This window comes from Natrix helvetica (assembly GCF_964273705.1).
Source record: "Natrix helvetica genome assembly, chromosome: 4".
Classification (NCBI taxonomy): Eukaryota; Metazoa; Chordata; class Lepidosauria; order Squamata; family Natricidae; genus Natrix; species Natrix helvetica.
Window position 1 is genome coordinate 4,750,701 of NC_138550.1, and position 24,003 is coordinate 4,774,703.

The following is a 24,003-nucleotide window of genomic DNA, read 5'->3' on the forward strand; positions in this document are numbered from 1 at the left end:
AGTTAGTATATTTTTGAATGGTCACCCTCCAGCTTTTGTTTTAAAGATAATTTCCTCAAGATGGGTCCAAGATGGGTCAGAAGCTAAGTCAAATCAGAGCTGGATGGGGCACCACTAGGAAATAAATGTGTCCATGAGCTTGTCAGGAATCAAGCGTGACTTTAAGGAAGTCCCTCTCTCTGTTCTATTTGGTATCATTAAACCTAATTATTAAAATTAGCCTATTTATTTCTTGCCCAACCCTAACACCAATCAAATCATTAATTTGATATATAAGAAAGCTCACTTCAGTTTATTTTTCCAGGGTGATGGCACTGCAATGTTTAAGCATCTCTGGGCAAGGGTGAGGGTAACTTAGAGGCAAAGTTGAACATTTAGTAAGTAACCTTATATAGGTTTTTAAGTCCACTTTTAAAACTTGTGGACTTCAACTCCCAGAATCCCCCAGCCGGCTGGCTGAGGCATTCTGGGAGTTGAAGTCCACAAGTCTTAAAGTTGCACAGCTGGCTGAGGCATTCTGGGAGTTGAAGTCCACAAGTCTTAAAGTTGCACGGCTGGCTGAGGCATTCTGGGAGTTGAAGTCCACAAGTCTTAAAGTTGCACGGCTGGCTGAGGCATTCTGGGAGTTGAAGTCCACAAGTCTTAAAGTTGCACGGCTGGCTGAGGCATTCTGGGAGTTGAAGTCCACAAATCTTACAGTGGCCAAGGTTGAAGCTCCCTGACCAGAGGTGGGTTCCTACTGGTATGGTTTGGCCGAATCAGTAGTAACTCTGGTGGACACGTGACCGTACCGGTTCTATCCTCAGTGGCGCCATCTTGATTTTCTGTTCTGCACCTGCAACATTTTTCGGGTGCCGAATCGGTAGTAATGGTGGCAGGAACCTACCCCTGCCCCTGACTTGTAAGAGGATTCTTAGATAACTGAAAAATTCTCTGGTTATTTTCTCTCTCACTGCCTAAAACAGCATCCCTGATCTTTAATTCACCGCTTATCTCATGGGCTCAGTAATCTCGATTCCAGATGCATTGGACTTCAACTCCCAGAATTCTCATCGACGGCCATATCGGCTGTGGAATTCTAGGCTTTAGAATTCACATACTGGGAAATCAACAAGATTGGGAAATTTGAAATCTGTTCTAAAGAGTGGATCCCAAAAGAGACATCGCCTCCTATTCCTACCTAAAACCTTTAGGGACAAAAGAGACACATTTCGTTATCTGAAATTGGAAATCAAATGCAAAAACATTCTGTCCTAACTCTGCAAAAATCTTACATTTTAAAAAGCTGAATCATATGATGCTGTAGTAGAGGAAAACTGCCCCTTTGCCTAGGTAGAATTTACAGAGAGAGCTACACAGGGTTTAAAACAAATATTTTTTGTCAAGGTAGAATTATTTTAACAGTCACAAAATCAGGACGCAAACTGTATCCTGTATAGGCTAGGTTTCCGTGAGCTAGCAAATCGTGGTTAGCTGAACGGTGGCTAGGTGAATTAATCATCTTGTTGGAAACTCGCAAAGCTCACCGAATTGTGCACCGAGCCAGGAAGTAGCCAGCCACGGTTTAGATCAGCTGGTTGTGTGAACCTGGCACGAAAGGTTTTCATTGGTAAAACCAGCAAAATTCAAACTCGGAACTCTGCAAAGAGAGAGGAGGAAAAAACTCAAGCGGAAAGGCATTTGAATGGAAGTCCTAAGATCACTTCTGTGGTGGGGAGGAAAACACTTGGATTAAACCTACATAGGTTGTTTAGGATTGTATTGGACCATCAATCCTTACGGATACAGCTCTAAGACAGGAAGTAGGTTTATGAATTGAGGTTTGCCCTTGTAAAGCAAAGCAAAATTTTGGATTTTTTTTTTTGTATGTGTGTGTGCAGAAACTCTCTCTTAAAGTGCGTGTCTGAATGAGCCAGCCAAACAGGTCTACAATGCAGGAAAGTCGCTTCACAAGCCGCAAGTGACAACAATATATTCGGTTCCCCCCCCAACAGATCTTAATTTAACCAATCAGCAAACGTCAAGTAATTTGATTCTTACAGATTGATGCAAAATCAGGGCGTTGAATAATGAATGGATGGAAACTTCCTTAAATAAGGAATTCGCAGAGCGCAGCAACAAAGTTCTTACAAAGAGTAGGCTGGTGATACAGGCAGTCCCCCATTTATAACCGTTCGTTGAGTGACCATCCGAAGTTACGATGGCAGCGAAAATAGGGACCAGTGACCGTTTTTCACACTTATGACCATTGCAGCTGACGTGATCAAAATGTGGACACTTGGCAATTGGCTCGTATTTACGACGGCCATAGTGTCCCGGGGTCACAATTCACAAGAGTGGGGTAGAAAGGTCATGAAATGGAGCAAAACTCACTGAGCAACTTGTATTGCCAAGCAGGGGAAATTCTGGACGACCATCGTGGGGTCGTAAGTCGAGGACTATTTGTATTGCAGAATAGAAATAGAATTTAACAGTAAAATAGAAATGTGTTGTTCGGGGCTATATGTCTCTTTTCTCGTAAACCTCAGCCCTTTAATCATATTCGCACAATATCTATCCCCGCAAAACCCCGATTCACAATATCCTAAATCAGGGGTGGGGAACAATGGCCGTTTTATGACTTGTGGACTTCGACTCCCAGAATTCCTGAGCCAGCCATGCATGGCTGGCTCAGGAATTCTGGGAGTCGAAGTCCACAAGTCATAAAACGGACATCGTTCCCCACCTCTGTCCTAAAACCACACGGGAAAGCCCTATCTAAGCAAACACGAAATGTGCTAATGGGTTGTGTGAGTCAGCCAGCTTTTTAAACCAAATTCAACCATGCATTTTGAAATTATTATTTTTTGTTGAGTGTTGGGGGGGGGGGCATTTGTGTCAGAAGCACCGAGGGGGCTTCTGGGTTGGGAAAGATTAGTCGGTGGTATCACCGTTGCCAGTGGGGGGATTCAAATAATTGAACAACCGCTTCTCCGCCCTAATGACCAGCTGGGTAGGCGGGGCTCGGTGGTTGTGTGACCGTGTGGGCGTGGCCAACTCAACATCACTCAGGTCGATGGGCGCTTCGCTTTAGCTGTTACAATGTAATCAGGGCTAACCAGAGAGGCAGTTTCTGAAAGCAGGGCAATAAGGATTAGGCTAGAAACACCAGAATGTTTCCTTCCTGCCTTCCTTACAGGATTAGCCCTGCAAAGTAGAAAAAAGACAAAATGAGATTTCTTCCAACAACCGGTTCGCCGAACTGTTTGGAAAGTTAACAACTGGTTCTCCCCAATAGGTGCGAACTGGCTGAATCCCACCACTGACTGTTGCCCTGGGGATGCCCATTCGGAAGATCCTTTCATATTCCCGGCAGGTGCTGGAGCGAAGAACGGGAACTCAACCCTGTCCCACGGCAGCTCTCGGGTCTTGGACGCTGGTTTGCTAGCCTCTTGCCCAACGTCCCGATTGCTCGAGCTCCGCCCTGTGCTCTTATTTGGAAAACAAACATTTGCTTCGAATTAGGAGCGCTTGAGATAGGTAGCCAGGCATCAAACGCCGCATGAAACACAGAGTGGATGGACGTTTAAATATCAAAGCATTTATAACCATCAAATGCTGTCCTACACACCGACACATCAGGTACCAAATACTGCCCAACGCAGATTCAACTATTGTAAGATCTCGGACACCGATATCATCTATCCCACCAAGGGGAAACTATTGCGAAAACATCCAAAGCAGGTCCCATCGTTAAAATTCCCAGGAGAGAATTAGGAAGAATTTTGTTTTTTTCCTTGTTGAGGGGTGGGGTGGGGAAGGATGGCGAACGAGGAATTAGTTTCAGTTCCACAGTAATGCATTTCAAAAAGCTGATTTATACCGGCGAGCAGCGATCGTTTCTCGACATGCTTGTCGTCCGGGGAAGGACAATTGCGTACTTTAAGGAATTCACATGATGGCTATTTACATAAAGAGCAGAGGGGAGGGGGGGGAGAAAGGCATTGCTTGGAGATTTCTTCACCCTTTTGTGAAGCGATACAGCGGAGACAGCTTCAAATCCACTTAGGATGAGTAGCTGGCCATCATCATCATCATCATTATTATTATTGTTATTATTATTATTATCACTATCGTCTCTAAAAAGGCAGAACTAGGAGGCCGAAATCAGGCTTAGAGTTCCAACCGACAGCGGGAAGTCGGCAAAGAGTAGTTGCTTGATGCGAAAATAAGAGATCCGCAGGTTGAAAGTGGATCAAAGAAAGTTTGGATACGGGCAGGTGGATGAGAAGCCATTATTGGTTCACTGAATTCCTCCGAATAGAGGCGGCTGCTAACCCGTAACTGAAAAAAATGCCTTGATGCAGGTTTTCCGCCAAATGTTTCTCTTGAAGAAGCTTGTTTTCAAAAGCAGAACCCCTCTGCTTATCTGGAATGGCCTCCGTAGAGGACCAAGAGAAGGTCCACACCACAAGGGAGACAAATCGATGGTCTCCTCGATTACTAGAAGCCTCCATGGTTTCTCCACCACGCCCTTGCTTGGCTACTGCTTCACGGTCTTGCTGGGCTCAGACGACTGCCGGACGTCTGTCCATTCCTGCATGGTGCTCTGCAAAGCTTGCGTCTTCTCTTTGTCCACCTGCACGTAGTCGACCTTCTCGTCAGAAGCGACGGACGATGTCGAGGGCTGTCCACAGAAAAGGGAAGAGAGGGGAGAAGTTGGGAAGACGTTCCAGATTTTGCATGGTTTGCTTTTCCACGTAAACCTAATGTCACCCACTACGGCCCCCAGCCCTGGTTACTGTAGAGGGGGAACAGCACTATGTAATGCAAGATATACTAGATTCTAGGTGGCATAGGGGACGGTTACAATGCCTTATTTTATGGAAAGGTTACTCCCTGTTGGAGGCATTTGGGTTCATAAGCAAGGACTGTAGGGCACCCCACCTGGTAGCGAGATTCCACCGCAGACATCCCACAAAACCAGGGGAAAGGAGTCCTTCAACTCTTAACTAACTGTAATTCGTAGCTCCCCAGATGCTGTCTCTGTGGTAGTGGGCCGCATGTCAGCTCTGGCCAGCCCAGAGGCCTGGAGCTGCCATTCAGGGGAGAAGAATGGGCCAGCTGCCAAGACTCACTGTCCCACCTATACAAGCTGAAGAAACTCCTGCTAACAATCCATGATTAATTGCCAGGTGGTTTTCGCTCTGGGTCACAAGGTGATGGGGCGGCGGGCGGTTTATCTTAATTACCAATGTAGCTATAAAAGGTGGTGGGAAGCACAGGGTGGAAGCTCTGACAATTTATTCATTGCCTTAGTGCAGGGGTGTCCAAACTTGGGAACTTTAAGACTTGTGGACTTCAACTCCCAGAATTCCCCAAGGCAGCCATGCTGGTTAAAGAATTCTGGGAATTGAAGTCCTCAAGTCTTAAAGTTACCAACCATGGAAAAAACACTGGTGTGAAGCATCAGAATACAACCTTCTCAAGCAAATGTTTTCTTTTGGTACCTCCTCCCCTCAATATTTTATTTAGCTACTCTACTAGGAGAGATTTAAAAAAACCCACAACAATTTCAATAGCTTCGACACAGTACATCCTTTTCAACAAGAATAGAATATCTTAGAAATGATTGTACTGAGTTTATGTTGTTGGAGATGCAGTGACACGAATATTTCAGTAAGGAGCAATTATATAGAGAGCTAGTTTGGTGTAGTGGTTTATTTATTTATTTCTTGGATTTCTAAACCGCCCCCTCTCCCAAAAAGGGACTCGGTTAAGGTGCTGGCCTAGAATACAGGAGATGGTGAGTTCTAGTCCCGCCTTTGGAATAAAAGCCAGCTAGGTAACCTTGGGCCAATCACCAGCACACTGTGAGTTATAGTCCTGTTTTACTGGGTCCTGGTGATGGCCCAAACTCACCCAGGCAGATTTCATGTCTAAGGCAGGACAAGAACTCACCGTCTCCTGGTGATTGGCCCAAACTCACACTGTCAGCTTTCGTGCCTAAGGCGGGACTAGAACTCACCGTCTCCTGGTGATTGGCCCAAACTCACCCAGTTACCTTTCATGCCCAGGTCTAGAACTCACCGTCTCCTGGTGATTGGATCAAACTCACATTGTCAGCTTTCGTGCCTAAGGCGGGACTAGAACTCATCGTCTCCTAGTCATTGGCCCAAATTCCCCCAGTCAGCTTTCACGCCTAAGACGGGACTAATACTTACTCCATTGTGGTGATTGGCCCAAAGTCACCCAATCACCTTCCATGCCTAAGACAGGACTAGAACTCGCTGTCTCCCGGTTTCTAGCCTGCTGCCTTTATCGTTATACCAAACTGGGTCCCTTGTTGAGTTTGTCCCTCAGACTGGCAGAGTTTCCATGCCGACCTGTTGGGATTGCTGAAAAGATTTCAGAACCTGGATCGTACCTTTCGGTGGGGCCCAGGTGAGCTGGGCTGAAAGTCCAAAGCCAGGTAATCAACGCTTGTGGTGTTCTTCTTTTGGGCCGGGCTACTTTTGCCACTTGGAATGGGAGAGGCAGAAACCGGGTTTTGCTAAAATTAGAGCAATTAGGAGCCATCAGTCAAGCAGCAGCAAAAGACACATTTAAGCAACCAGTCAAAATTTCCATTACTTCTGCAAGAGCTCAGGTTCCCTTCTGTCAGAGTTTGTTGCAGAGAAATTAAATCCAGAAAGCACACACTGATAACTGATTCAACTGGATTCATCAACTTCTTTATACACCATATTTTTCGGAGTATAAGATGCTCCGAAGTATAAGACGCACCTAGCTTTTGGGGAGGAAAACAAGGGGAAAAATATCTGCCTCCACCTCCCAGCAATTTGCCTCCTTGCAACAAACAGCAAACAGTACAGACAATATACGCTGTTTGTAGTGTTACATTTCAGACTATACTTGTACAGATGCTGTTAAAATTGATGTGATTTCTGGAAGTTCAGTTATTCTCTGCTATTTAAAAGGAGATACAATAGCACGGGGCCTCTTCAGATCAAGCATTTATTTTAAAAAGCTTCTTCATTTTGTTAAGCTATCTAGAACAGCGATGGTGAACATTTTTTGGCTCGTGTGCTATAAGTGGGGGGAGCGCAAGGGGGTCGTGTGCAGGTGTGCCCAGGGCCGGATTTAGATGAAAAGAGGCCCTAGGCTATTCCACTTATGGAGCCCTTTCACCCCCCATTTTTAAGTTTGTAAGTTACATGAGAGATAATAAAATACATCATTACTGTGATATATGTCAATATATTAAATGAAACATGTTGTAATTGGTACTAACCTTTATAAAAAATGTGGCACGGATAAATTAAAGGCCCCTCTTGATCTTGAGGCCCTAGGCTGAAGCCTAGTTAGCCTATAAGAAAATCCGGCCCTGGGCGTGCCACACCCATAATGCAATGTGCGACCCCACAGTGCGCATGCGTGCACTCCCCATTTTTGCATGCTTTTTTTGCCCGCCCCAGGCTCCAGAGGCTTTATAGGAGCATGGGGAGGGCGAAAACAGCCTCCCCGCCTCCCCGGAAGTCCTCCGGAGGATTCAGGGACCTTTAGGAGGCTTCTCTGAAGCCTCCGGAGCAGTCAAAACGACCCTCCAAGGAAACCGGAAGTCACTCCAGGGAAAGGATACTGCAAAATCTCCATTCCCTCCCCACTCCAGGGGAAGGATACTGCAAAATCCCCATTCCCTCCCCACTCCAGGGGAAGGATACTGCAAAATCCCCATTCCCTCCTCACTCCAGGGGAAGGATACTGCAAAATCCCCATTCCCTCCTCACTCCAGGGGAAGGATACTGCAAAATCTCCATTCCCTCCCCACTCCAGGGGAAGGATACTGCAAAATCCCCATTCCCTCCTCACTCCAGGGGAAGGATACTGCAAAATCCCCATTCCCTCCTCACTCCAGGGGAAGGATACTGCAAAATCCCCATTCCCTCCCCACTCAGGGGGAAGGATACTGCAAAATCCCCATTCCCTCCTCACTCCAGGGGGAAGGATACTGCAAAATCCCCATTCCCTCCTCACTCCAGGGGGGGGATACTGCAAAATGCCCATTCCCTCCCCACTCAGGGGGAAGGATACTGCAAAATCCCCATTACCTCCTCACTCCAGGGGGAGGATACTGCAAAATCCCCATTCCCTCCCCACTCCAGGGGAAGGATACTGCAAAATCCCCATTCCCTCCTCACTCCAGGGGAAGGATACTGCAAAATCCCCATTCCCTCCCCACTCAGGGGGAAGGATACTGCAAAATCCCCATTCCCTCCTCACTCCAGGGGGAGGATACTGCAAAATCCCCATTCCCTCCTCACTCCAGGGGAAGGATACTGCAAAATCCCCATTCCCTCCTCACTCCAGGGGGAGGATACTGCAAAATCCCCATTCCCTCCTCACTCCAGGGGAAGGATACTGCAAAATCCCCATTCCCTCCCCACTCCAGGGGAAGGATACTGCAAAATCCCCATTCCCTCCTCACTCCAGGGGAAGGATACTGCAAAATCCCCATTCCCACCCCAACCCACTTTCCAGCTCCCTTCTCCTGTGCAGGGCAACAAAAGAAGATCCAGCCAATCAGCTGGGACTCGGAAGGCAGCAAATAGATGGGGGCGGAGTCATCCAGAGGTGGTATTTGCCGGTTCTCTAAACTATTCAAATTTTCCGCTACCGGTTCACTAGAACCGGCCCGAACCGGCTGAATATCACCTCTGAGAGAAGCCCAAAATAGAAAGAAGCTTCCATAAAGACTTACCATGGCCACATAATTTTCTTCACTATCTCCTGAGTCGGTGCTGGTGATGCTCTGGGTTGAAGTGGGACGACAGTATTGAGAAAAGTTGGAGTTGAAGCTCTGGCTGAAATGAGAGCATCCGGAGGAAAAGTCACAAGGAAGTCAGAAGAACAAGAGTTAGAAGGTGTTGGAATACAGTGTTGGTGTGTTTTATACAACAACAACAGCTTTACTCAGTAGAATCAGAGTTCTGAGTTGTCAGATTTGCAAATAAAAGCATTGTGGTAGCTGTATTACTGGCCATTATTTTCTTTTATTCTGTTGCAGTCTTCTTTCTGTTGCTGTATTTTGCAGCTATTTCCTAGTCTGCTAGGACTGGGCTCATAACCAGTTAGAAATTCTGTATACAGCCCTACAGAATTTCTAGCAGAAGGGACCTTGGAGGTCTTCTAGTCTAACCCCCTGCTCAGTCAGGAGACTCGACTATTCCAGACAAATGGTTGGATCACCCACAACTTCTGGATGCAGGTTGTTCCACTGGTTGAATTCCTCCTTTGTTCTAGGTTGGCTCTCGCCTTCATTAGTTTTCACCCATTGCTTCCTATCCTGCCTTTCGGACACAAGGGAGTTTTCAGAAATCCTATCTGCCAAGCTTGGAGTAGATGGACAGACATAACGGAGTTTCCAGTGGGGAAACTGCGAGCATCTTAGACCAAACCAATTCCGAAAATGCTAGAGAATTCCTGAAAGCGTGGCATTTAGACAAATTGGCCATCAACAGGCACATTGAGATAAACAACAGCTACATGCCATTTAAACGAGACAATTAAAAACCCAAAAGGAAACAAACAGAATAGCAGGGTTGGAAGGCACTCTGGAGGTCTTCTAGTCCAACCCACTGCTCAAGCAGGAAACCTTATACCATTTCTGGCATAGGGTTGTCCAATCTCGTCTTAAAAAGAGACCAAAATACTTCCACACCAGCAATTGACACCCAGAGGAGCAAAGATTAACACTAGACTAACAATCAAGTAAACAATTACAACAATCAAGGAACTACCAATGCAGCCAAACAAGCTAACAGCAAACAATAGCATAATCAAGGAAATTTAAATGGTATCTATGGTAAATAGATTCCCCATGATAGCAGTCTTCCAATATCTCAGGGGTTGCCCCAAAGAAGAGGGAGTCAAACTATTTTCCAAGGCACCTGAGGGTAGAACAAGAAGCAATGGGTGGAAACTAACCAAGGAGAGAAGCAACTTAGAACTGAGGAGAAATTTCCTGACAGTTAGAACAATTAATCAGTGGAACAGAAGTTGCCTCCAGAAGTTGTGAATGCCCCAACACTGGAAGTCTTTAAGAAGATGTTGGATAGCCATCTATCTGAAACGGTATAGGGTTTCCTGCCTAGGCAGGGGCTGGACTAGAAGACCTCCAAGGTCCCTTCCAACTCTGCTATTGTATTGCATTGTAAATGGTGTAGGGTCCTGCTTGAGCAGAGGGTTGGATGAGGGGTCCCCAACCTTTTGGACCTCGGGGACCACTAAATTCATAATTTTAAATCCCTTGGACCACTAATACGATCTGCCTAATGACCGGCTGGGTGGGCGTGGCTAGGTGGTCATGAGACTGGGTGGGCGTGGCCAACTTGATGTCACTCACGTCAAGGGGCACCTTGCCAGCCTCAATATTGGTTAAATTTGTTCTGATGCTTTCTTTTATATTTTATTTTTAAGATTGTTAAGTTTGTGAGTTTCTTGGGGGGATTTTCGCCACCAGTGTGGAAACTGTAAAAAAAATTTTGTACACCCTTTTACCCTTCCCTATATCTTAAAATCAATAAAAATTTTGCAATAAAAAAGGGGGCATCTCGCCAGCCTCTACTCGCCTCTCCCTTCCCAGCCACTCCTTGCTTGCCCACCCGGGCTCCTTAGGGCCCCAACAGGGAGCAGTTGCTGAAGCTAAGCAGCCACCAGGAGAAAGAGTTGGCAAAACAGTTCAAATTGGATCTGACCAACTAGGAAGCTCAGCAGAAGGAGCTCACTGAGGACTAGGAGCATAGGCTTTCCAAGCAGAGGGAAGATCTGCGGGAGGGCAAGGCCAGTTACTGGCGCCTGGAGGCTCAGCGGGCTGAGATGGTCAGCCAGTTCCAGGCCATGATGCAGTCCCACTGGAACGGGGCCCTCCGGCTCTTCACCATGAATGGGGCGTCCCTCCAGCCTTCGCCCAAAGCCCCCCACCAGGAGGCTAGAGCAAACCCCAAGTTGTCATTTCTGCCCCCTTCAGACCCCCACAAAAAGAGCCCGAAGGGGGAGACTCTCTGTCATTCATTGCCCGTATCCATCCCAGGGGCCGTAGTTTGAGGACCCCCTTCCGACCCCCACAAAAAGACCCCGAAGGGGGAGACTCTCTGTCATTCATTGCCATATCCATCCCAGGGGCCGTAGTTTGAGGACCCCCTGATTTAGTGCAATATTTAAAAAATGCAAATCATTTTTCTGCAGACCCCCAACATTTTCTCCTAGACCACCAGTGGTCCACGGACCCCCCCCCCGTTGGTGATCGCTGGACTACAAGACCCCCAAGGTCCCTTCCAACTCCATTATTCCGTCTTTTGAAACTACGGCTGGCTTCTGATTTCATACCAAGATCTAGATGGGGATTGGGTGGGGATCCTGCCTTGGGGATGATGTGCGAACTCATCCCCTGTGGCTTGCAAATTCTGGGCTTAGCACAACGTCTGAGCTGGTGGACAGCGGGGAATTCAACAACGGTGACCTCACCAAGAGACAAACCCACCCTTTCTCCTCCCAGACAACGGACTATAATCTGAATTAGGGCGTGACAAATTGTCTGCAGCTGAACAGACAGTTCCATTCAACTGTCTGATTAATGGGTGGACTGCTAGCTCAGCCCCAGGGGAGTGAGGCTCCCTCTATTAGAAGGGTGAGGGGCTGCTTTAGCATTAACCCGAATGCGCTTTGGAGGATCTGGTAGATCCAGGCCCCGTATTCTTAAAACAGCTCTGTATCTTCCCACAATTGGGCCTTTGCTCTTCGCCGCACAATTGCAGGGAAAGATTTTTTATATTGCACTAAATCAAACTACGGTCCCTGGGACGGATACGTGCAATGAAGGCTTGTAAAAGCCTAGAACTCACCATCTCCTGGTGATTGGCCCAAAGTCACCCAGCTGGCTTTCATGCCTAGGACTGGGCTAGAACTCACCGTCTCCTGGTTTCCAGTAATCATGATTAAACCTCTTAAAAAAAAACAATGCAGTATTCTACTCACCCAGGTCTAGACCAGGATTTTGTGACTGGCGATTTAAAGGGCAGTTCATCGATAACTGAATTGCCCCTGAGGTCAAGCGGGGTCGGTTTTGCTGGAGGAGAAAGAGAATCATAGTTAGGCTGAAGAGCTGCTTAAGGCTCCATCGAGCTGAAATTATGAAAAGTATCAAAGCATCCCTCCAGCCATCCTACCTTCAACCACCCATCCATTCATCCTCCATCCATCAGTCCTTCTTTTCATTATCCATCCATCCCATTCATTCATCCATCTCTCCCTCCTTCAATCATCCATCCATCTCTTCCACTATCCATCCATCCGCTCATCATTCATCCATCTTTTCCAGCATCCATCCACCCATTTGTCCACCCACTCATTCTTCTTTTCATCATCTATCCATCCATCCTTCCTTCAACCACCCATCCATTCATCCTCCATCCATCAGTCCTTCTTTTCATTATCCATCCATCCATTCATTCACCCATCCCTCCCTTCTTCCATCCTTCCTTCAATCATCCATCCATTTCTTCCACCATCTATCCATCTGCTCATCATCCATCCATTCATTCACCATTCATTCACCCATCCCACCCTCCCTCCTTCAATCATCCATCCATCTCTTCCTCCATCCATCCATCCATCCATCCATCCATCCATCCACCCATTCATTCATCCCTCCCTCCCTTCCTCCATCCTTCCTTCAATCATCCATCCATTTCTTCCACCATCTATCCATCCACTCATCGTCCATCCATCCATCCATTTTTTCCAGCATCCATCCATCCATCTTTTCCAGCATCCATCCATCTTTTCCAGCATCCATCCATCCATCTGTCCACCCACTCATCCTTCTTTTCATCATTCATCCATCCATTCATCCATCCATCATTCTTTTCATCATCCATCCAGCCATCCTTCCTTATATCATCCATCCATCCATCCATCCATCCATCTATCCATCCTTCTTTTCATCATTCATCCATCCACATCCACCCACTCATCCCTCCATCTCTCCAGCCATCCCTTCAATCATCCACCCACCTCTCCCACCATCCATCCACCCTTCTTTTCATCATCCATCTATCTTTTTGAGCATCCATCCACCCACCCACCCACCCATTCATCCTTCTTTTCATTCATTCATTCATTCATTCATGTGGTCTATCGGGTGCGTTTCAAGGTTTTGATAACTATCTTTAAAGCGCTCCATGGCTTAGGACCTAGTTACTTGCGGGATCGTATTCTGCCCCATACATCCCTGCGACCAATTCGCTCGCACAGAGAGGGGCTCCTCCAGGTGCCGTCCGCTAGACAATGTCGTGGGGCGGCGCCTAGGAGTAGAGCCTTCTCTGTGGCGGGCCCAGCCCTGTGGAATGACCTCCCTCCGGATATTAGGAATACCTCTGACCTCCGCTCCTTCCGTATTAAGCTGAAGACCCACCTATTTCAAGCAGCTGGCCTGGCTCAACTCTGATCTAACCATATCGCTCCTGACGGGTTTTTAACTGGGTATTTTAATTATATTTAATTTCTAGGGGTTTTAAATACTGTATTTTAATTGTTTTATCAATCGACCTCCTCCTTGTGTATGTTTCAGTGTATGTCTTTGTTATATGTTTGTTTTGTTTACATATTTATTTCGTATGTTTCGTTGTACGCCGCCCCGAGTCCTTCGGGAGAGGGTGCGGCTAAGAAATAAATATATTATTATTATTATTATTATTATTATTATTATTATTATTATTCATTCATTCATTATCTATCCATCTTTTCGAGCATGCATGCTTGCATCCACCCACCCACCCACCCACCCACCCACCCAGGTCTTCACCTTTCCGATCAGGCTTAAGGTTGCGGTTAATGGGTGGGGGCTGGATTTCACTCATCCGCCTCAAGGGCTGAGCGCTGCTCCCTTTCTGAGCTGGGAAGGTGGAGGAGCCGTGGGCCATCATGTCCAGGTGATGAGGCCCAGGGCTCATGGGGATGTAGAGGTGCTGGGAGCTGCCGTTGGAGCGCTCCATGTTCTGCAGGACAGAAGAACCTGGGTTCATGGGGACGTAGTTGTCTTCGGAGTCAGCGCTATGGGAACGGGCCACAACAGTTTTGTTCTGCTGGGACAGAAAATAAGAAAGTTGAGTCAGAAGAGGGAACATAAGAAAACATTCCATTCCTAGGGCAGTAAGGCAGCCTGAATTTTAGCTTTGCTTGTTTATGACAAGTTTCTAGTCCTTAAGACTCTAAACCAGTGGTAAAAATCATTTTTTTTACTACCGGTTCTGTGGGCGTGGCTTGGTGGTTAGGTCCTGTGACTGAATGGGCGTGGCCAATTTAATGCCACTCAGGCCCACGCCCACTCAGTCACATGCCCCCCCACCACCACCAAGCCACGCCCACAGAACCCGGTAGGAAAAATGTGTGTAGGAGTCCATTCACAGCAGAGCTGCTGCTCCCTTTATGGTCCTCCCTGGCCCCCTCCCTCCCGGAGACTATCTTAAAGGGACAGGTTGCAGCAGCTCTGCTGTGAACGGAGGGAGAAATGTTCAATTGTCTCTGCTGCATTTAATGTTGAATTCTGTGGCAGAGACAATCCGAAGGTTTCTTCCTCCGTTCACAGCAGAGCTGCTGCTCTCTTTATGGTCCCCCCCTGGCCTCGTCCCTCCCTCCCGAGGACTATCTTAAAGGGACAGGTTGCAGCAGCTGCGCTGTGAACGGAGGAACAAACGTTCGGATTTAGTGGGTGGGTCGAGCAGCCGGAAGAGGTGAGTGGCAACAGGGCAACCAGGTGGGCGTGGGTGGAGCCACCAGGGATTTTTGCCGCCAATTCGGAGAACTGATGCCCATCGACCCTGTCGGTTCAGCCGAACTGGGCCGAACCGGAAGGATTTCATCCCTGCTCTAAACCAGGGCTGTCAAACTCCATTTTATTGAGGGCCGCATCAGGGTTGTGTTTGAACTCAGGGGTGGGTGGGTGGGGGTCATGGCCAGCTCGATGTCACTTGTGTCGGGGGGGGGGCTGTGGTGGCCTGAGGGCTCTCCCAGCGAAAACAGGCTTCAGAGCTCCGTTTTCGGCTGCGACGGCCTCCTGCAACCCTCTGCCAATGAAAACAGAGCTCGGGAGGCCGCAGGCAGGTCATGGTTGTTCCAAAAGTGCTTTTTAAATATATATATATATAAAAGGCAACAGAACTTTCTTTGTTTTCTTTGAAGACATTTCGCTTCTCATCCGAGAAGCTTCTTCAGTTCCTTCCGTGTCCCAGAGGTGTTTTTCAAATGACAACTGGAGTTTCTTGGGGTTTTTTCCCCTTGAAACCCCCTCCTCCTTTCCTCCTCCTCTTCTTCTTTCTCCTCCTCTTCTTTCTTCCCCTGGCCCTCTCCTTCTTTCCTCCTCCTCCTCCCTTCTTTCTTCTTCCTTCTCCTGCCTTGTCTTCTTCTTCTTCTTTGCTCCTCCTCCTCCCTTCTTCTTTCTCCTTCTTTCTTCTCCTGCCCTCTCTCTTTCTTCTTCTTTGCTGCTGCGCCTCCTCCTTTCCTCCACCTCCTCACTTCTTCTTCCTTCTCCTTCTTTCTTCCCCTGCCCCCTCTCCTTTCTTTTTCTTTCCTCCTCCTCCTCCTCCTCCTCCTCCTCCTCCTCCTCCTCCTCCTCCTCCTCCTCCTCCTCCTCCATTTTCAAGGGGGAACACCCCCCAAGAAAGTCCAGTTGCCTTTTGAAAAAGCATCTTTGGGACAATACAACCATGATTGGGTTAACTGAGAATCTCCACAGACCTTTAACAAGCAACTTGGGAGGTTTCTTGAAGGCTCCTCAAAACTCACCAGATACGAACTGGCTCCCATGAGATTTGCAGACTCGGCCGTTGGCCCCGGGCCACCGACGCTGGGCTGAGGATATTCATAGGTTTCACAGGAAGACGCTGGAACCAAAAGCAGGAAAGTGAACATGAGGAGAGCAAGTCGGCTGAGATGTTCCTCTCATGCAGCGTTGGAGATCAGCAAAGGTCGTTTTTGTCAGCGTTTCTCAACCTCGACAAGTTGAAGATGGTGTAGACAGGCCTGCTTGGGCGGGATTGTCAGGGGAAGATTTCACCCTGAACAAAATGAGGTCTAGGATCGGGCTGTTTTCCAACAGCATATACTTTAAGATGCGAAGAAAAAGAAAATAAAGATTCTGGGGAAGCCTATTCTAATTAATAAACAAACTTTACTACAAAAATAATAAATGGAAATAAAACAAAAACTAACCAATTGTTACATTTTGATAAAAGAAGTTCCGTCTACCAGTTTTCCTGGCAGCCGGACAAAAGATCAGAAGTAGCTCTCTCTCTGGAATGTGTGAAGTCATGCGCAGTACATCACTGTCAGATAAGAACATTTTATGACCTGCGCAATAACTCTTTCTCAGTTTAACTATTCAATGTCAGTTCAGTCTAGCAAACATTTTAACACAGTGACAGGGGTGTGCGTGTGTTGGACTAGATGACCTACAAGGTCCCTTCCAACCAGGGGTGGGATTGAAAATTTTTAGCAACCGGGTGCTGTGTGGGCGTGGCCATGGTGGGCGTGGCTGGAAACGGGACTTCCTGAACTTCCGGGAGGCCTGATTTTTCGCCCTCCCACAGCCTCCGCGTGGGCCCTACACTTACCTGGCATCCAAAACGGGCCATGTGGAGACTCCTGGGAGGGGCACGGGGAGGTGGGCGGGGCCAGCCAGTCCTTTCAACTACCAGTTCGGCGAACCAGATGTAAAATTAGCAGCCGGTTCGCCCGAACTGGTCCGAACCGGCTGAATCCCACCCCTGCTTCTAACTCTGTTAATCTGTATCAAGACATCTGGTTGGCTGGGGAATTCTGGCAGTTGAAGTCCACACATTGTCAAGCTGCCAAGGCTGAGAATCGTCAAAGGCTGAGGACCACCACCTCCTCCTCCTCCTCTGTCCCTCCTCCTTTCCTCTTCCTCCTCCCCTCTTTCTTTTTCCTTCTCCCCCTTCTTTCTTCCCCTGCCCTCTCTCTTTCATCTTTGCTCCTCCTTCTCTCCTCCTCCTTTTTTCTTCTTTCCCCTTCTCTTCTTTCTTCCCTGCCCCCTCTTCTTCTCTCCTCCTCCTCCCCCTCCTCCTTTTCTCTTTCCCTTCTTCCTTCTCATGTCACATCCCCATTCTTCACATAGGTTGGGGCTGCACCTAAGAGGAATGCTGGGGAAAAGCCCCTTCCTCAAATAATCTCCATTAGGCAGCATGGCTCAGTTCCCTGATCCAATTCAAGGTGCTGGTTGTCACCTTAAGAGAAGGTACTCAGTGGTGGGATGCAACCGGTTTAACAACTGGTTCGGTGAGCACACACATACAGGCTTTGCATGCGTGCAGCGTTCAAAAGCCACCCATTTTAAGCTTCAAAACTTACCTCCTATCCCAGCGCCGGTGAATAAAACGGCTAACGAACAGCAATCCGCTGTGCGGCGCGAATCAGCTGAGCCCAAAACAGGGAAAGAGCAGGGCTGGGTGGTGGAGCCAACTGTTCACTGGAACTACCGGTTTGCCCCAACCAATCCAAACCGGCTGAATCCCACTCTTGAAGGGACTCCTAACATTCCCTGCCTCCCTGCTCTGATGGGTTGGATGGACATAACTGGAAAAAGAGGGCCCTTCAAATAATTTGGCCCCAGGTCCAGATCATTTGAAGGGCCGTCTTTTTCTACCCAACCCACCAGAGCAGGGAGGCAGGGAATGTTAGAAGTCCCCTTCTCTTAAGGAGCTCCATCTAGTGAGAGCAAGAAGAAGGGCCTTCTTCTTGGTGGCTCCCTCCCTATGGAACATTATCCCTGTGGATGGAATGGAATGGAACAGGAACAGAAACAAGAACAGAATAATAATAATAATTAGAATAGAATAGAATAATAATTAGAATAGAAATAATTAGAATAGAATAGAATAGAATAGAATAGAATAGAATAGAATGGAACAGGAACAGAATAGAATAATAATAATAATTAGAATAGAATAGAATAATAATTAGAATAGAAATAATTAGAATAGAATAGAATAGAATAGAATAGAATAGAATGGAACAGGAACAGAATAGAATAATAATAATAATAATTAGAATAGAATAGAATAATAATTAGAATAGAAATAATTAGAATAGAATAGAATGGAATGGAACAGGAATAGAATAGAATAATAATAATTGGAATAGAATAGAATAGAATGGAGTGGAATGGAACGGAACAGGAACAAGAACAGAATAATAATAATAATTAGAATAGAATAGAATCATAATTAGAATAGAAATAATTAGAATAGAATAGAATAGAATAGAATGGAATGGAACGGAACAGGAACAAGAACAGAATAATAATAATTAGAATAGAATAGAATCATAATTAGAATAGAAATAATTAGAATAGAATAGAATAGAATAGAATAGAATAGAATAGAATAGAATAGAATGGAATGGAACAGGAACAGAATAGAATAATAATAATTGGAATGGAATAGAATAGAATAGAATAGAATAGAATAGAATAGAATAGAATAGAATAGAATAGAATAGAATGGAATGGAACAGGAACAAGAACAGAATAATAATAATTAGAATAGAAATAATTAGAATAGAATAGAATAGAATAGAATAGAATAGAATAGAATAGAATAGAATAGAATAGAATAGAATAGAATGGAATGGAACAGGAACAGAATAGAATAATAATAATTGGAATAGAATAGAATAGAATAATAATTAGAATAGAAATAATTAGAATAGAATAGATTAGATTAGAATAGAATAGAATAGAATAGAATAGAATGGACGGGACGGAACAGAATAGAATAATAATAATAATTGGATAAGAATAGAAATAATTAGAATAGAATAGAATAATAATTAGAATAATAATAATTGGAATAGAATAGAATAGAAATAATTAGAAGAGAATAGAATAGAAAGAGAAGAGAAGAGAAGAGAAGAGAAGAGAAGAGAAGAGAAGAGAAGAGAAGAGAAAGGGAACAAGAACAGAATAAGAATAAGAAAAGAAAAGAAAAGAAAAGAAAAGAAAAGAAAAGAATAAGAATAAGAAAAGAAAAGAAAAACAGAGTCCAAAGGGACCTTAGAGGCCTTCTAGTCCAACCCCCTGCTCAAACTGAAAACCTTGTACCGTGCTGGACAAATGGCTGTCCAGTCTCATCTTGAAAAACCTCCCGGGATAGAGCTACCTCGGTGTAATCTGCAGTTCTCCACCGCCGGCAGGGTGTTCCTTCGGGGAATGGTGGTGACGGTTGGACTCATGCTGAGGCCTTCGCTGTCCACCAGGCGTTGTTGGGGGCTGCCCCAGCGGGATTCCGCCTGCCCCGGCTTGGGAGGTCTGGGGGGAGGCGTCGCCACCGCGTCGCTCGAAGCCACCGCCAAGGCATTGTGGTTTTTGTCCAGCGTGAAGGTCCTCGGGATCTGGTAAATGGACAGTGGGGTGCCCGGCACATCGTAGGAATCCGTGGAAAGCTCTCCGAAGTCTTTGCAAAGCGTGCTGTTGGGGGTCTTGAAAGTGTAGACCTCCTCGCTATCCGACGTCTCCGAGCCGGTGAGGCTGGCTTTGGTGTGGGCATAGAAGCCGAAGCTCCTGGGCAAGTCGTAAGCGCTGTCCCGGAGATCCGAGTTGTGACGGTTGGGTTTGGGCAAGCTGTAGAAACCATGGAGCTGCCCGCCTAGCCCGTTGACGCAATGCCCGTTCTCCTGAGACAGTTTCTGAACCGACGGGTCGCTCCGCATGAAGAAGCGGGTGGCTTGCGAGAAGCTGGCGCTCCTGCAACGAAAGAAAAAGGGAAGGAAGAAGAAGAAGAAGGATTACTTGGTTGATCACCAGAGGCCCAGCTAAAGATGAAAAAGAATGATTTGATTAAACCAAGGGTTACCTTGTATTTTCCGATTTCTGGCTCATGCACTGGTGTAGAAAGAGATAGTCTTGGGGGGCACTGGTGGAGAGGGTGCTCCGGATGTGATTGGAAGGCGACTCGAACGTGAAGAGGGTGGGCTGGCTGGAGTGCGAAGGAGCCGAGGTTTTCCGTTCCCGCAACAACCGTTGGTTGGAGCCGCTGAACTCGGCCGGGGATGAGCGAGGAGCGTGACTCACAAGAGGGACATTTCGTAAGGATTCTGCCCAGGAGGAAAACAACAACAGAGAAGTTGTTATTGAAGTGTATAGTACTAAGAGGCGGTTGATTTGAGTCTGTACTTTCCTAAGAATAACTTTACTATTACTGATGTTACGTGTAAGTAAATTGAATCAGGCAATCCACTGTATAATTAAGCACTTACGTAAGTTAAAGAAAAATGCAGAAATAAAAATTTATAAAAAAAAATAAAGTGACAATAAAGTTATTCTAAGTCTAGAATAGACTTGTCACTTTATTTTTTCAAATAAGTTTTTATTTGTACATTTTTTTTAACTTACGTAAGTGCTTAATTATACAGTGGATTTCCTGCCTCAATACATATGCATAGTACGAGCAATAGTAGCAATATTTACTTCTAAATAATAATATTCTCCCCATTTCTAAGTTCCACCTTTGTGGTCTAACCATTCGTAAAACAAATCCCGTGTTAAGAAAACTCTGTTGTCGCTTTCAAGGTACGCTAATCAGCACACTAAAACTTTGTTGCCGCTTTCAAGGTACGCTAATCGGCACACTAAAACTTTGCTGCCGCTTTAAAGGTATGCTAATCGGCACACTAAAAATTTGCTGTCGCTTTAAAGGTACGCTAATCGGCACACTAAAACTTTGTTGCTGCTTTAAAGGTACGCTAATCGGCACACTAAAACTTTGCTGCTGCTTTAAAGGTATGCTAATCGGCACACTAAAACTTTGCTGTCGCTTTAAAGGTACGCTAATTGGCCCACTAAAACTTTGCTGCCGCTTTAAAGGTATGCTAATCGGCACACTAAAACTTTGCTGTCGCTTTAAAGGTACGCTAATCGGCACACTAAAACTTTTTTGCTGCTTTAAAGGTATGCTAATCGGTACACTAAAACTTTACTGTCGCTTTAAAGGTACGCTAATCGGCACACTAAAACCTTGCTGTCGCTTTAAAGGTACGCTAATCGGCACACTAAAACTTTGCTGTCACTTTAAAGGTACACTAATCGGCACACTAAAACTTTGCTGCCGCTTTAAAGGTACGCTAATCGGTACACTAAAACTTTGCTGTCGCTTTAAAGGTATGCTAATCGGCACACTAAAACTTTGCTGTCGCTTTAAAGGTATGCTAATCGGTACACTAAAACTTTGCTGTCGCTTTAAAGGTATGCTAATCGGTACACTAAAACTTTGTTGCTGCTTTAAAGGTACGCTAATCGGTACACTAAATCTTTGCTGCCACTTTAAAGGTACGCTAATCAGCACACTAAAACTTTGCTGTCGCTTTAAAGGTACACTAATTGGCACACTAAAACTTTGTTGCTGCTTTAAAGGTACGCTAATCGGCATACTAAAACTTTGCTGTTGCTTTAAAGGTACGCTAATCGGCACACTAAAACTTTGCTGTCGCTTTAAAGGTACGCTAATCGGCACACTAAAACTTTGCTGCTGCTTTAAAGGTATGCTAATCGGTACACTAAAACTTTGCTGTCGCTTTAAAGGTACGCTAATCGGCACACTAAATCTTTGCTGCCGCTTTAAAGGTATGCTAATTGGCACACTAAAACTTTGCTGCCGCTTTAAAGGTACGCTAATTGGCACACTAAAACTTTGTTGCTGCTTTAAAGGTACGCTAATCGGCATACTAAAACTTTGCTGTTGCTTTAAAGGTACGCTAATCGGCACACTAAAACGAGCTGGGGTGAAAGCTCACCTACCCGCAGAGAGGGCTCTACGTGCCATCTGTGCCACACATGCCATAAGTTTGCCATAGGTTTGCCATCACCATTTCAGGCAAACCGTTGTCCAATCTCTTCTTTAAAATCCTCCAGTGATGGAGCAGTCACAGCTTCTGGTGGCAAGCTGTCCCACTGGTTAATTGTGTGCTCACTGTTAGGAAGTTTCTCCTTATTTTTAGGTTGCTTCTCTCCTTGATTGGTTTCCATCCATTTTTGTCCTGTCTTCCGATGCTTTGGAAAATAAGTTGACCCCCTCCTCTTCTGTGTGGCAGCCCCCCCAATATTGGAAGGCTGCTATCATGTCACCCCTGGTCGTTCTTTTCATTCAATGAGACAGGCCCAATTCCTGTGCCCATCTCCAATTAAAGCAGCATTAGTCAGCAGGAAATATGGGAAACTGCCAAAGAGCAGAAAGGATTGTGTGTTTTTAATCTTACCGGCCTCCTTCCATTAAGGGTCACTATTCAACAACATCTGGGATGCTGCCATGATGCAAAAGTTGATGTCAAGTGAGCTTCCTGGAATCCACTGCCTCCCCCAATTTCTATCACACCGAGAAAGGGATATTAATAAACCTTGCTGACTAATTTCTGTCTCCCATTGATATTCAACGTTTACCTTTTATGATGTCAGCGGGAGATTAAAAGGGGAGGAAAAAATATATTCTTGTTTCCATAGCTCACGGTAAGGGACACCCAGAGAAACTTCGTATCTCTGCTTTCAAGCCATTGCGTTATGCTCTAAGAATTTAAATAGCCTCATTTCGTCCCTGTTTGTTATTTTGCCCTGATAAAGCTGCTATTAACCTCCGTGCGATGGTTATGTGCCTTCTCTCTCTCTCTCTCTCTCTCTCTCTCTCTCTCTCTCTCTCTCTCTCTCTCTCTCTCTCTCTCTCTCTCTCTCTCTCTCTCTCTCTCTCTCTCTCTCTCTCTCTCTCTGTGTGTGTGTATACACACACACACACACATACATATATATGTTGTATTTGTGCTGATAAATAAATAAAGGGAGACTAGTATAGATCTATTTCAAGCTATTTCGCTCTCATCAGCTAGCCATACCCTTACTGGGATTTGAACCTGGCTGATGAGAGCTAAATAGCTTGAAATAGATCTATATTAGTCTCCCTTTATTTATTTATCAGCACAAATACAACACACACACACACACATACATACATACATACATACATACATACATATGGAGGGAGAGACAGACAGACAGACAGATAGAAAATAACACTGTCTTTAAGAAGGCTGGACAGGTCGTGCTCAATTTACGATGACAATTGGAACCAGAATGTCAGTTTCTAAGTAAGGTGGTTTGAATCAAGCCTGAACTTATGACCATTTTGCCCCTTGCGGTTGTTAAGTGAATCACATGGTTGTTAAGCAAGCCCAGCTCCCACATGGAGTTTTGTTTGTTAGAAAGTTGCCAAAGGTGATCACATGATCCTGGGACACTGCAACTGTCCGGATGTGAATCCCTTGTTGTGAAATGGGGGCCTGGGAGACAGTTGGGCCTGCTGATAGTATACCTGGCTCCTCGCTATACATCAGCGGCCCTGCCTGAACTCCTCGAGCTGATCGCATCGGTGGCGGTTGAGACCCCCAAACTTTTAGTGATGGGGGACTTTAATCTGCCATCGGTGGGAGAAGCATCCGAGGGGGTTCGGGAGTTCATGGCTTCCATGATAGCCATGGACCTGACTCAATTGATTCAGGGCCCGACACACGAGGGAGGTCACACCTTGGACCTTGTTTTTGTCTCTGGCCAGTGGTTGAGTGATCTGGGAGGAGGGAATTTAACCATCACTCCTCTGTCATGGTCAGACCACTCACTCCTCCGACTTGACTTCCCTGGTGCTACCCCCCGCTGCGGGGAGGCGGAACCGGAAAATATTAGATGGTTCCGCCCCAGGCGCCTGATGGAACCAGAGAGGTTCCAGATGGAGCTTGGGCCACCTTCTGCGGCCCTGACCCGCCCTCGGGTAGAGGACCTGGTGGTCGCATGGAACGATGCGACTACCAGGGCCTTGAACCGGGTGGTGCCTTTGCGGCCTCTCCGGCGGCAACGCTCCACCCTGGCCCCTTGGTTTACCGAGGAGCTAAGGGTGATGAAGCGCCGCAAGAGACGCC

General features: G+C 46.2%; 1 protein-coding gene across 5 annotated transcripts in view; it reads right to left on the reverse strand.

Annotated features, from left to right (window-relative positions):
* Positions 1 to 3,560: 3,560 nt before the first annotated feature.
* Positions 3,561 to 24,003, reverse strand: part of GAB2 (GRB2 associated binding protein 2) — a 133,755-nt gene continuing 113,312 nt past the window's right edge. For 3 of the 5 annotated variants that reach the window (XM_081949964.1, XM_081949967.1, XM_081949966.1), the window contains exons 3-10: positions 19,905 to 20,145; positions 19,212 to 19,795; positions 15,823 to 15,920; positions 13,844 to 14,123; positions 12,016 to 12,106; positions 8,741 to 8,843; positions 6,407 to 6,532; positions 3,561 to 4,666 (exon numbers count right to left, since the gene is read on the reverse strand). In XM_081949964.1, the coding sequence (XP_081806090.1) occupies positions 4,523 to 4,666; positions 6,407 to 6,532; positions 8,741 to 8,843; positions 12,016 to 12,106; positions 13,844 to 14,123; positions 15,823 to 15,920; positions 19,212 to 19,795; positions 19,905 to 20,145 (1,667 nt within the window). In that variant the 3' untranslated portion in view covers positions 3,561 to 4,522. Of the gene's footprint in view, positions 4,667 to 6,406; positions 6,533 to 8,740; positions 8,844 to 12,015; positions 12,107 to 13,843; positions 14,124 to 15,822; positions 15,921 to 19,211; positions 19,796 to 19,904; positions 20,146 to 21,840; positions 21,970 to 24,003 lie in introns of those variants that run through there. The other 2 variants (XM_081949968.1, XM_081949965.1) reach the window with 2 other exon arrangements.